Source organism: Euphorbia lathyris, chromosome 5, assembly GCF_963576675.1.
Source record: "Euphorbia lathyris chromosome 5, ddEupLath1.1, whole genome shotgun sequence".
In the NCBI taxonomy this organism is placed as follows: domain Eukaryota; kingdom Viridiplantae; phylum Streptophyta; class Magnoliopsida; order Malpighiales; family Euphorbiaceae; genus Euphorbia; species Euphorbia lathyris.
This window is the reverse complement of record NC_088914.1, coordinates 35,403,360-35,417,910: the sequence shown is the minus strand read 5'-3', so window position 1 is coordinate 35,417,910 and position 14,551 is coordinate 35,403,360. Positions and strand designations below refer to the sequence as shown.

At 39.2% G+C, this 14,551-nt stretch overlaps 1 protein-coding gene across 1 annotated transcript; it reads left to right on the top strand.

Moving 5' to 3' along the window:
- Positions 1-4,747: 4,747 nt before the first annotated feature.
- LOC136230159 (acetyl-CoA acetyltransferase 2) lies at positions 4,748-9,392 on the top strand. The gene is made up of 15 exons (XM_066019114.1): positions 4,748-4,835; positions 5,169-5,226; positions 5,518-5,616; positions 5,728-5,901; positions 6,009-6,114; positions 6,194-6,332; positions 7,017-7,094; positions 7,178-7,243; positions 7,462-7,547; positions 7,874-7,973; positions 8,166-8,276; positions 8,496-8,537; positions 8,666-8,752; positions 8,873-8,970; positions 9,133-9,392. Exons 2-14 carry the CDS (start codon positions 5,190-5,192, stop codon positions 8,960-8,962), a joined length of 1,215 nt encoding a protein of 404 aa, XP_065875186.1. The 5' UTR covers positions 4,748-4,835; positions 5,169-5,189; the 3' UTR covers positions 8,963-8,970; positions 9,133-9,392.
- Positions 9,393-14,551: the final 5,159 nt, after the last annotated feature.

The following is a 14,551-nucleotide window of genomic DNA, read 5'->3' as shown; positions in this document are numbered from 1 at the left end:
GAAGCGTAAATCGACAAAATAAAACCGTAAATCTTACCATTTTCACTTTCCCTTTACGGTCTCTATCACCATCCATGATTTCGTTCAAAAATTAGTCCGGCTTTGATCGAAGAGTATATAGGCTTCTTGAGAGGTTTTGTCTTTTTTCAATTTTTGTGCAAAGGGTAGTTCGGTTAATTCCCGAGGCTAGAGGTAGGAATTTGTGGCTAGGTATAGTAATTCACTATTATTATCCACTTTAAATAAATAAAATAACAATTAATTAATTTGAAATATTACTATTTTTTTGTTTAATGTAATTATATCATTGTTAATTAAATTCTTGCGGATCGCCTTGCAGTTATTGCTGCAAGGATTGTCTCTCCCAACTAGTATGGTTTCCTTAAAGGTAGAAGCATTCATCAGTGCTTTGTCTTAGCTTTTGAGGGAGTTAATATGCTTGATAGAAAACGTTTGGGTGGTCACATGGCCTTAAAAATTGATATTCGTAAGGCTTTTGATACTTTAGATTGGAACTTCCTCTTGGCTGTGTTGGATTCCTTTGGTTTTTCTCTCACTTTCAGGGATTGGATCCTAAATATTCTGGCATCTGCTCATATTTCTGTGATGATTAATGGTTCTCCAAATGGTTACTTTTCTTGTTCTAGAGGGGTTAGACAAGGGGACCCCCTTTCTCCTCTGCTGTTTGACATTGCTGAGGATTTTCTCTCTCATTGGCTTACTAAAATGGTAGGGGAGGATACTTATTCTCCTATGTATTATTCTGGTGGAAATTCCTTTCCCTCTCATCTTCTTTTTGTTGATGACATGCTCATTTTTGGAGTGACATCTTTGAGCAATGTGCATGCTCTTAAGGATTTTTTCCTGCTCTATGGACATATATCCGGTCAGTAGCTTAGTTGGGATAAATCTGCTATCTTTTTTAGTTCTCAGGTGAGTCCTCCGAGGAAGGTTCGGCTTGCTAACTATCTTGGCATCCATTTGGGTTCTCTCCCCTTTAGTTACTTAGGAGTCCCTCTATTTAAAGGTGCTCCTAGGGCCCGTCACCTCAGCTGCCTTGCAGACAATTTTCTATCTCAATTTAGCAAATGGAAAGGTAGCTCTCTCTCCTTTGCAGGACGTTTAACTCTAATTAAGTCTGCTATTACTGGCTCTCTGGTTCATTCATTTGTGATCTACAAGTGGCCAGTGAGTTTGTTGAAAAAGCTCAATAGAAGTGTTAGGAATTTCCTTTGGACGAGTTGTATTGATCAGAGGAAGTTAATCACGGTTCCCTGGCAAACTTGTTACAAAAGTTTGGAGGGTGGTGGATTGGGTATTAAGGATTTTAGGATCTTTAACCAGGCTCTCTTGGGTAAGATGTGTTGGGATTTAATTCAAGACAATACTCTTGCTATTTCTCTGATGAAGTCTAGATTTATGGCTGTCTCTGGGTTGCCTAAAGCTACCATTACTCCTTTCTCGATTTGGTCTTCCTGTAAGTTTGTTTATTCATCCATTTGGGACTAGACCTTTTGGTGGATTGGTCAATCTTCAACGCTCAATTTTTGGACCGATAGGTGGATCATTGCATCGGTGGCGGACAAATTGGGTCTTGATCATCATGATAAGCATTCACGCTTTAATTCTGTTGATGATTTTTTGGTCAATTCGGAATGGCTTGGCTTAGACACTCTGCCTTCGGTTGTTCAAGACAGTATTCGATCTATTCACAGGGGCAGAGATGATTTAGATTTATACGATTGGCAGCCTTCTACGAAGGGTATTTTCTCTGCCAAAGAGTACTATTCAATTATCAGTCCTCGTTCCTACTCGGTGGACTGGTATAAATTTGTTTGGAATGCTTACACTCCCCCTTCCCGCTCCTTCACATCCTGGAGAGTTTTGCATGGAAGTGTTCCGACTCATGACCTCCTGCATCGTCTAGGCTTATCTTTTGCCTTTCGTTGCGTTCTTTGTGGTAGGGATGCTGAATCCATTAACCACTTATTCATTAGCTGTTCTTTTACCGATTCTCTGTGGAAGGCACTTGAGATTCATTTTGACTATGCTTTACCTCGTCATTCCCAATTCATCTACTTCTTCAGCACTCTTCGTAGCATTCATTTTGGCTCACAGGTGTCGATGATCTGGCGTGTTGCCACTGTCTCTTGTATCTGATTAATCTGACATTGTAGGAATGAAGCAACCTTTAAGGAGGTTTCTCCTTCTATTCAACACTCGAAGATCACCCTTTTTTGAATGATTCGAGAGTCATTTGCCTATTCTAAAGGTTTTTGCTCTTCGAGGAGAGATGTTGATATCTTATCCCATCTTCTGGCTTCTTCAAAGCCGCCTCCGGCTCCCAATATTATTCCGGTCCTTTGGTTTAAACCTCCTCCGGGGTGGGTTAAAGTCAATGTGGACGACTCTACTTTTGGTACTCCTGGTGAGGCGGGAGCGGGCGGTATCTTTCGTAACTATCGCGGTTTTTCCAAAGGTTGTTTTGCTTTTTCTGCCCCTCCTTCTTTTCCTTATATGGCTGAATTGAGAGCCGCTATTTTCGCAATTGAACTTGCTTGGGAGAAAAATTAGCATCAACTTTGGGTCGAGTCAGACTCCATGTACGTAGTTAATGTTGGTCCCGTGTGATTAGTTCCAAGGGGGGGGTTAGGAACTAATGTAACTTTTTCGTTAATTAATCTTGCTGACTTGATAATTTGGTGAGTTTATTAACTCAGCTTTGGTCAGCTTGGCCGATCTTAGTGTAAGACAGCTTTAGTCAGATGTTGACTAAGACTGTTTCACTCGTGAGTTGGGAATTGACACGTTAGTGGTCAGCTTCCAACTCAGCACTCTAATTTACTCAGTGTCAGCTTTAAACAGTTTATCTGCTGAGTAAATATAACAATCAACACATGCACATATATATATATATATATATATATATATATATATATATATATATATATATATATATATATTTTAAGAGAGTTAGAAATTACTTAGTATCACTTATCCTGGTTCGGCCTCTTCGCCTACGTCCAGTCCCCAGACTTCTCCGGACTTTTAGAATTCAATACTGAGCTCTTTAAAGGTAGAGCACAAACCGGTTACAAGGAAGTTGAATATGCAAGAGTACCTTCCTCTATTCGTCTACTCAACTCCTACTAAGTGCTACAACCCAGCACCTAGATTTCTCTACCACTGAGTATTTACAACCAAACACTCAGCACAACACTCTCAATTTACGATTGATACAATTTGCTCTTTTTCAGATAAAGAACACTTTAGATGATTACAAAACAATCAATCTAGCATTTACACAGGGATAGAAAGTTGGTGTAAGATTTCTTTCTTGTTTTTGAGTGCTTTGAACTTGTATTTTTCTCTCTTGTAGATTCTATGATTCGGCAATGATCCAAGAGGATTGCTTGTCCTTTTATAGTTGAACTTTGAGGATCCATTGATTTGAATTTGATTTGTCCGTTGAATCCAAAACGGCTCTTTTGGGGGACAAGCTTCTGGTCAGCTTCAGATGTGCATGCCAATCTTGTTTTTTGATTTCTTCAGATGTCAGGCTTGTCTTCTTCCTACAGGCTTTGTCTTCTTGCGGCAGTTTGTCTTATAGCAATGAACAGTTAACCCATGCATCTCGGAATTTGGCTTTTGCGTAATTCCAAGGCTTCAATTATTGGTACAGACAGTTGTCGGATTTGTCCTTTAGCTAACAGATCATTCATGCTGTCCTGAAGATCACTCAGCTTCACTTCGACAGTCATTGTCTTTGATTGTCACCAAATCTCATACTGAGTTCTTTTTCACTCAGCTTCCGTGGTCAGCTTCCTTCCGCAAAATCTAGTTTTGAAGCAGACTTCTTTTATGCTGAGTTCCGTTCCACTCAGCTTCTTTGATCAGCTCCATTCTTAAGCTGTTGTTTTGAAGATGACTTATCTTCTCTTGTGCTGAGTTGCTCTTCACTCAGCTTGTATTGTGTTCTCATGCTGACTTTGACCTGTCTTAATCTTTATTTCCTTTTGCATTTATATTTATACTCAATATTGAACAAACAGATTAGTACAATTAAATCAAATCACTTAAATTTAATTTTCTCTTAATCATGGATTAAACTTAAATGATTTTGTCAAATCAAAATCTTGTGGAAAAGTGTTTCAACAGTTAATTTGCTTCGACTTCGTTCCATGGATGTTCCTTGGAGTATTCGACAAGAATGGTTGCACTGTCTCAACATTTGCTCTAGGATGAACATTATTTTTACTCACATCTTTAGGGAAGGAAATCGCGTTGCTGATGCTTTGGCAAAGTTTGGAGTCTCTTCTTCTGTGATCAATTGGTGGCCTTCAGCTCCTGCTTTTTGCCATAGGTTTATCAATGATGACATATGTAATATTTTTCATTTGCGTTTTTCTTGAACTTTTCTCCTTCCCCCTTCTTCTTGTTTGTTCCCCTTCTTCTTCTCTTGTTCAAACACTCACATTTTCTTTTTTAATATATAGCGGGTTTGACAGTTCTTGGGCCATGAGTACTCTCTCCGCTCAAGGTCTGTCTCGTCCCAATTTCTATAAAAAAAAAGAAAAAAGAAAAAAATCTATTCAAAATGAGTTAAATCGTGACCTGCCCGAAAATATTTTAATGACAAATATTATCAAATGGTGCCAATCTGTCAAATAATAGGGGTTTAATCTAAAAAAGAAAAGAAAAAGTATTAATTGATTATTGAACTATAAAATATCCCTTTAAAAATGATTCTGGTTTTGCGACTATAATTATAAATAGAGGCCTACTCTCTCCCATTCTCTCTTCATTTCTTAGTTGCTCTTTCTTCAATTGGACAGGTACATCTCTCCCTCGTTTTCATCGATATTTTCTTGGATTTTTCTGTCCAACGACTTCAACCCATCTTCTACAACATCACTCTGTCATTTTTCTGTTTTCTTCCCCCACTCTTTTTTACTAACCAAATTTGGTATTTCTATCCTTCCTTGTTTTGTAATTTTGCTACTACTTCCCTTCTTTTGGGCCAAAGGGGGAAACTGGTTTAATACGATCTTAATTGATAATCAATATTATATAAACTCTAATGCGTTTGCTCTACACTGTTTGAATTCATAGTAGCTCGTGATCAATTGATTCTGTAACAAATGCTAATTGGTTTGTAATTTTTGCAGATTTTTTATTTTCATTGATCCATGGCCCCAGCTTCAGCCTCCCAAATAAAGCCTAAAGGTGATATCTTTTCTATATTTTCATATATTTTCCAACTTTTAGGCTAGTATCTTGGATTTAATGAATTTAATTGCTACATAGAGTCACTTTTGGGGTGATACCACTCCCTGAATCTATCTGTTTTTGCTCCCTCTTTGAGTGTGTTGTACTACGGGTGGTGCAGGTGATTGGCTTGTTTTATATGATAGCTGTGAGCTCTGTTAGCTGATCAGTTTATCAGCTTCAATCTAATTTACATACTTAATATGCCAAATAGGTTGTTAAATTCCTTTGGTTTATATTTTTATACAGATGTTTGCATAGTTGGTGCTGCCCGAACACCAATGGGTGGATTTCTTGGTTCACTATCATCTTTATCTGCGACCAAGCTCGGATCTATAGCCATTGGAGGTTAGAACACAATTTTTTTTATATATATATTCTGGTGTTTGGACAATCTCTGTTTATATAAGGTTTTCTGTTTCTTTTTTCCTAAATGCTTTATTGTTGGCAAATATGTAGCTGCTCTTAGAAGGGCCAATATCGATCCATCACTGGTCCAAGAAGTTTTCTTTGGCAATGTTCTAAGTGCAAATTTAGGACAAGCTCCTGCTAGACAGGCTGCACTAGGTGCAGGACTTCCTAATTCAGTAGTCTGCACCACTGTTAACAAAGTCTGTGCTTCGGGGATGAAAGGTGTGAACAAGTATTATTGTTTCTTTGCTGGTGGTTCTCAAATTCTTTTATATTCTTGAAACATGATTGAAAGATATTGATGTTGTTTTTGTGTGGGAATACTGTAGCAACTATGCTTGCAGCCCAGAGTATCCAACTAGGCATCAATGATGTTGTTGTTTCCGGGGGCATGGAGAGCATGTCTAATGTTCCTAAATATTTGGCAGAAGCAAGGTTTATCTCATTCTTATAGACAGTTTCGTTGTTTTTCTTAACTTGATTGGACGTTTCCTGATTCAATTGTTACAAGCAGGAAGGGATCTCGGCTCGGACATGATTCCCTGGTAGATGGAATGTTGAAAGATGGGTTGTGGGATGTTTATAATGATGTTGGCATGGGAAATTGTGCCGAAATATGTGCAGATAATCATTCAATTAGTAGGGAGGACCAGGTATTGCATCTCATTTGTTCCATCTATTTCAGTGTTACAGGCGACATTTTCTTTGATATATTGTAACAATCCCAAGTTAGCTTGCAAATATATTCAGTTTTTGGCCATAAACTCTGTTATATTGTAATGAATTTGATGTAAAATGCAAATGAGCTATACTATAAAGTGCATGTGAAAATTTTTCTTTTAGGTATCATAATTATAATTATAACAATGCCGATTGAATTTAGCTTAACATTTTTGTCTGGAGAAATAGAGCACCAAGCAATGACTTGATGGGGGTCTTCGTCTGCGACTTTGGTGGTTCACTTAACTAAACTTCTGCTAGTTTAACATAGAGATTCACTTGAATTAAATTCTAGCATTGCCAACGCATATTGTTGGCCACCCCACCTGTCATCTGGAATCAGGGGCAACAACCTAGAAGGACTAACAATATTCTGATGGTGCTCTACCGTAGAAACAGTACCCCACATGAGAGTCATAACTCATCATCATCCAAAATATTGCATTTGAGCAAGCATTAACAAATGCACTAGGGTAGTTTTGCTCATTAGTTTTCTTTGTCTACAAAAATCAGTATATGATATATCATCTTTAATTCTATATATATGATTTTAACTTTTTATTTTATTTTATTTTATTTGAGTTTTTCTTTAACAAATGCATTGGTGATTATGGCAGGATAACTATGCTATCCAGAGTTTTGAGCGTGGTATTGCTGCTCAGGAAAGTGGTGCCTTTGCATGGGAAATTACACCGGTTAGCATTTGCTGTTAATTTAACCTTTTGTAGCTATTTCATCATCGATATGGTATATCTGAATGTGGTACTGTACTTTGCAGGTTGAAGTATCTGGGGGAAGGGGAAAGCCCTCAACAATTGTTGATAAGGATGAAGGTTTAGGAAAGGTACTGTTTAATTCTACCTGGTACCTATTCAGCACTTGCATTTGTTTGCACTTACTTTCATCTGAAACTTCTCCATGTCTTGCTTCTTGACAAAAGATTATATGAATGAATACCTTGACAGATTGAAATTTTTTCTTTAACAACTCCTCTCAGATTCAACATGTATTAGTGCCAGCCACTGTTTCTGTTTTATTTATTTTATTCTTTTTCAATGTCAGTTTGACCCTGCAAAATTGAGGAAGCTCCGGCCAAGTTTCAAAGAAACTGGAGGCACAGTTACTGCTGGCAATGCCTCTAGCATAAGGTTATTACTTTTTAGTTCAATTTCCATTTGTAATATTCATTTACTCATTCTAATATGATATATAAAATCTAGCTGTACATGGCTATTACTCCTGGAAGTAGTTCTAAACATCGTCATCTGGTCTTCCTCAAAAGATGCTGAGAAATAATGTTTTTCCTACTTCATGATTTTTGTTTACTGTATTTATACTCCAATGAGTTGTAACTATCATTATTATTGGTTTGGTTTATAGCCTCATCCAAGTCTCTTGTTTGGTGTTTGATAGCTTGTGCCGATCTTATAACGACATGTACCTAAGCTTTTACTGAAATTGCTCTCATCAACAGTGATGGTGCTGCTGCTTTGGTTTTAGTGAGCGGAGAGACAGCTCTTAAGCTTGGATTGGAAGTGATCGGAAAGATCACTGGATATGCTGACGCTGCTCAGGTAATTTTTGTACCCCGTAAATGTTTACAGTTCATGCCAATCAAAATATCTTGCAGATTTACTTACTTTGCTATTATCCCATACATATATTAAAAGTATCAGTGCGTTTGCAGTTTGGATGAAATGATTTTATCTTGCATTTGAGATTCATGCATCAGACTTCTTCTTGATCACTTTCAATTTGCTCTGCAGGCACCAGAGCTGTTTACAACAGCTCCTGCCCTGGCGATACCTAAAGCTTTGTCAAAAGCTTGCATGGATGCTTCTGAAGTTGATTATTATGAGATAAATGAAGCATTTGCTGTAAACTATCAAGCTTTATTTATTTATATTTTTTCTAAGGCTCCATTTGTTTCACAATATATTCTTTCAGAAAATATTCATTTCCCATTCTTATGACCAAACAATGCAGCACATTTTCCTTGGAAAATATATATTTTTTCATGGTGAAACAAATGGAGCTTAATTTGCTGATAAACTTTGAGTTAAAAGTCTTAATTCATCACATGGGTACGTGTGCAGGTTGTAGCTCTATCCAATCAGAAACTGCTTGGACTTAATCCAGTGAGTATATCAACTAGTCTATGTATTACTGCACTTACATCATAATAAGTAGTAGTCTATTCCAATTTGGTTTCTTAAGCACTTGTCAACTGTTTTACACACTTTTTTTTTTTTTAACTGTTTATTAGGAAAAAGTGAATGTACATGGTGGAGCTGTTTCGTTAGGACACCCTCTAGGTTGCAGTGGAGCTCGAATCTTGGTCACACTTTTGGGGGTATATATCATTAATTTGTCACGATTCACTATTTTAATCCAAGATATCTATTCCTGTATTTATGCCTGCCTGACCACCAACTCTTTCCATTCCTTCACTAAAACTTTGATGAACTTGCAGGTGCTGAGACACAAAAATGGGAAGCATGGTGTTGCTGGTGTGTGCAATGGTGGCGGTGGTGCATCTGCACTTGTCCTAGAGCTTCTGTAGGATTTTCGGTAAGACTTAAAACTTGTGCAAGGAATTTTGCTTCAAAAATTTCTTGAATTGGAATCATTGATTGGTACATACAGAAGTTCATTAAAGAATGCAGATTTGCATTTTAAGACATAAACTGCAGATATTAAGCTTATGCATTTGTCTGTTAAAATGTTGTTCAGGTACAAACTGATGATGATGTGCTTTCTTTTCAAAAGACAACAGAATGTTCAACGCGTGTCAAATTTGAATGTTGTGTAATTCTTCTAGTGTTTTTTTTTTTTTTGTTGGCTTTGGATCTCTAATAAATTAGGAGTTTGAAAGAAATATATCAGAGATCTGTAGGGTTGTTTGAGAGGAATTTATAATTTAAGTAATAAATGAATGAAAAAAGGCAACCAAAAGAAAGAAAAAAAAAATTTGCCAGTGACTAGTTAGCCAATTTCTATTTGTTTATTGATATTTAGTTTGGGAAGAGAGGCAAGGCAAGCACGTACTAATAAAAATAAGCCATACATGAATTAGTTGTCACAATTGTTTATGACAAATATATCTTTATACATGTTGATATGGTATGGAGTAGGTAATGATGATTTTGAGAAGTTAGAAGATATCTAATTAATTAATTTGAAAGATAATAAACAGAAAATAATGATTTGTGTTATTTTATTTGAACAAATGAAATACTCAATTAAAGGATAAACCTTGAGCACTTTCTAAGGGATTCTGGTTACATGTAAATAAGGGGCATTCAATGAGATAAACTTCAAAATTTGGAAATTCCATTGAAAATAAAGCCAATGGAAAAAACGCTTAAAGAATACTTTTTTTTAGTCCTATTCAGTTGTATACCCGTCGAGCATAAGTGACTGTTACATGTAATGTTTATTTGCAATTAAATGGTATATTGACATAAGATTACATCCGCTAAAAAACCAACTCTAAAATAATTTACAGAAACTTATCTCTCTATAGCACTCTCGTTGACAGGCTAAAACCAATTGAATTTTACATAATCATAATTATAAAAGGAAACTCAAAGACAATAAAAATAAGACAATCGAAAATAAAATCAGAAAGAAATAGAAACAGTGTAGACTAACAAATCCAATGGGAGATGAAACAAGAGAGTCTTAAGTACCTGACCATTTGTTACTGAAAAACGTAACTTTGTAGAAACTGTATAGAGAGCTTGATGTTTTTATGCAAAAACACTCACAAATATCAATTCAGCATTCATAAATCTTTAGAGAATAGCTCCAACATCCCATGTTATTCAATCTTAGATCCATCATTCAAGGGTGGAAACAAGGGAGGGCCTAGAGGGGCCAGATCCCCTTCCCCTGGTCGCTGGAACCACCTTTACCATGAATGGTTTTCAATCCTCGTGTCATTGGAACTACTCATACTACAGATGATTTCAATTCTCTGTTTCCAACAAATTACAATTCGGAGTGGTTCATTAACTCATCGATTTTGTATTTAATTAAAAAATCCAACTCTTTTATATATATATATATATATATATATATATATATATATATATATATAAATGTCACATATCATTCTGATAACATCCAGATATTATCTTTGGAGCAAATCCATGAAAATCTATAAGTAAAAGGATCAATTTGTAACAAAGCCCTGCCACAAGATAAGATCCGCTGTGTCAAGAAAGTGGCGTACGTCGGAAGCCATACGCCATGAAAGACCTTGCCACGTGGGTACGCCTCGTAAAGGTCATACGCCATAAAGGATCCACGTCGCTGCAACAGACAAACCTTTCAAGATAGATTCGCCCATAGTGTCACCAATCTGTTACCTAGGAAACCGCTATAACCAATAACATTAATGGTTCCTTCGATGCATTAACGGCCAAACATAAAGAATGTTATATTGAATACATTAAAGAGGCATTAAATGAAGGACTGTCTACTTACCACTTCGATGGTTACGGAATCTAGTATAAATACCCCAACCCCGAGGTATTCAAGGTACACTTTTTGAGTCCCAATTTTGTGCTTATAGTTTATTCTCTTAGAATCATTACTGACTTAAGCATCGGAGTGTCTCCCGGCTGAACCCAACAGCGCCTCACAGGGAAGAGTTTCGATCAAGGATTTTCTCCGAGTTATCAATTGGTGTGGTAAACTGAAGCTCTGAAATAGTAGAGTTTACACCATGAGCATAATGACATCGGAAGGACCAAACCGTTCCTCTGGTGGGACCACCATTCCACTCGTCCCACTCTCTATTGGAAATACCACTCTCCCAATGGATGAGGTAATCCAACCCACACATGAATTTTCACCTCAATCCTTCAGCGAATAAGTCCTGGATACAATAACACACAATTTGGGTCGAGATGCTGCCGATCGTGTACGGTTGATGTTAGAAAACCAGCCCGTAAGAGGAGCAACAACAAGGCATCCTCTAGCCCATGGTCATGGGAGGCTATTTAGGGTACGAAGTAACCAAAGGCATTGGGATGACCTAACTGTCTCCAAGGTTCGTATTGGAGATGAATGCTCATCGTTCTTCTTTCTTGGAACCAAGAAGAAACACTCTAGAAGTGTGGATACCACAACCACCACCACCACAAGACCTCTCCTTCAGTCGGGACGATTGTTCCAAGACCCGCCACAAAATTCTCGTAGACGCGAATGGGTGTATGATGATGTGACATACATTGGATACCTTCGAAATCGGGAGCATTCTCGCTCTCGTCCAAGGCCGTCACCAGAACCTCGAGGGCAATATCGAAATCGAGAGCATTCTCGCTCTCGTTCGAGACCTTCGCCAGAACACCGACCAAAACTGTACTGTGAACAAGATCAAAGACCAATTTCACCTCGGCGATTCAATAATGAATACATGGATGATGAAGTCAACAGACGTGTCCAAGCAGAACTGAGCTCTACTAAATTAATAACACATTATCAGGAGAAGGAATGCATAAAAACTTAAACCCTCGAGGAATCTCTAATGCAAATCCTTAATAAGAAACCGTACATAAGAGATTAAGAAAAAGCTGAATTCTGAAAACGGCAGGAGAGAAAGACGCATGGAATGGGAGAAGAGTAAGAAAGCAATCAGTTAAAGAAGTTTCAAACGGCGCCGTTTTGCTCCTAAGTAGCAGTAATGTTCACTTGGACCCTGAATGACCAAATGAATTTGATCATTCACCGTTGGATCTATACTTATTATAATCCTATGGTGGATATCCAAAAGCATCCTAAGGTGTAGATTTAATGAGCATAGATCTAACGGTAAATGATCAAATTCATTTGGTCATTTAGGGTCTAAGTGAACGTTACTGTCTAAGTAGACAGGTAGCAAATAGGTGGAATGGAGAACGGATAGTAAGGGTAGAAAAGGAACAATTTTGAAGGATAAAATTAGAAAAATTAGAGAAAAATTAAAATTGATATTGTTCACATGATTCAATTTTATAAGTATAGATAATATTAGATGTGGATATAGATTCACTCAGGGGTGGGCCCCTCCGGCCGCCGGAACCACCATGGTTACGAGTAGTTTTGCCCCCCCTCCCCAAATATTAGTTTATATATACTTTATGTAGTAATATTTTATTGTTTAGAGGTAGATGAGATGGTTAGAAAATTTGCTTCTTTTTAAAAGGTCATAGGTTGAATTCCCCCCAATCTCAATTTATTTTAGAAAGTGTTTATTTATTTAAATTTTATTTTTCAATAATTATAAAACTATGTTACCATTATTAATTGATTCGGGATATCACTTAGGCCCAAGAGGCCCAACAATGCCCGACCAGCGAATGGACCAGGACAGCAGGAGGCCCGCAGGCCCAAGTCAATCCGCTATAAATAGGCCAATGAAGGAAGAAGAAAGGATCGGGTAACTAATTTCCTACCTCATTTACATTTGATTACTAAGCTCTCTAGAACCACTAACTGTCTTGATCTTCGGAGTGTCCGCAGGGACCGATCCCCACGCAGAGCCGACCCCCGAAGAAGCCAGACCTGCCCGACGGAGATCCAGATCACTATTCCGCATTTCCAGATTATTTGGTGCGGTGATCGTGGAATACAAGTGACCTCAGAACTTCAAGCGAAATGCAGACCCCGATTGACCCTGTCCCGACGGTAATACCGCAAATAGGAGCAACTAGCTCCATGACGAACGTTGAGCGTTCCACTCCAAACATTCCAATTTCCCCCAGAAACCTGGGGCCACTGATGGAGGAGGTGAGCCCAGAAGAAGAAGAAACTTACTATACTACACAACTCCTTAGTGCAATCCAAGGTTTTCAAACAACCCAGGCTATCCATACGGCGGCTCAGATGAAGATCATAGATCAACAAAGGAGCCTGCAGGAGGAGAACGCCAAAATCTGGCAATACCTTAAAGAAGCAGCAGAAATACAAAGAGAAGGGGGATTGTCAGGAGAGCCCGCAGGACCCGGGGTCCTCACAAGAAGAGGGGCCGGGGCCGCCTCGGCCGGTGAGGGCGGTGCACGGCGCGAGGAGGCATCAGCCGCAAATAGCGAAGACTTGTTGGAACTGAAGATCCAGCGCTTTCTTGACAAGAGGGCCCTCGGGGGCGTCATGGGAGGAAGCATCACCTCCAGCAAAATGCCACTGGTACAAAGGATCATCGAAACGAGGTTCCCGCGAGACTGGAAAGCTCCTCGACTGTCCCAGTATTTAGGGACCGAGGACCCGAATGACCATGTGGCATCGTTCATGAGCACCATCAACCTATACTCGAAATACGAGGATATCATGTGTAAGGTCTTTCCAACCACACTCTCGTCTAGTGCGCAAGAGTGGTATCGAGGACTTGCCCCAGAGTCAATCGACTCATTTGATCTCCTAAAGGATCTTTTCCTCTCCCGGTTTGCCGCAGTAGCAAAAGTAAGGAAGATTAGCTCGGACCTCAACGGGCTCAAGCAGCGAGCAACTGAACCGCTGCGTAACTTTCTCTCTAGGTTTCACCATATGGCCTCGCAGGTTAAAGGCCTCAACCTAGAGGTGGCTCATGACGCTCTAGCAAAAGGGACCTCATGCGAGCCCCTAAAGCAGAAATGTTTTCGAAAGATGCCAAGATCTTTCGAAGAGCTCATGACCATGGCACAAACCTTCATCAGATACGATGACTGTGACCGGCCCGCAGGATATGAGGAGTCAGACAAGGACAAAGCCAGAGGAGACACGCACAAGAAGGAAAAAGGCAGACCGATCGCAGAAGCACATGAGGAGGGCCGAGCCCGCAAGGAGGCCCCAATGCCTTTTCCGGCTCGGACCGAGCGAGCAAACCTGGAGCGTAGGGGAGATCGATCCCGCGGGAAGGAAGTGCATTACGCTGCTCAGAGCCAGCCCCGCCGATTCACGCAGCAGATCCCATCTGCCGACAAGAGCAAGACCGGTACCGAGAAAGAGTACTGCAAATATCACAAATCCTCCGGACACTCCACAAAGAAATGCTATCAGCTGCAGAAGGAAATTGAGCGGATCACGGAGCAGGGCGCGCCACCAAAGGCGATCAGACAGAGGGAGCAGAGCCCGAAGCAACGGGAAGCAGGCCGAGCAAATGACCCAAAACGTCCGAGGTCCCACGGGG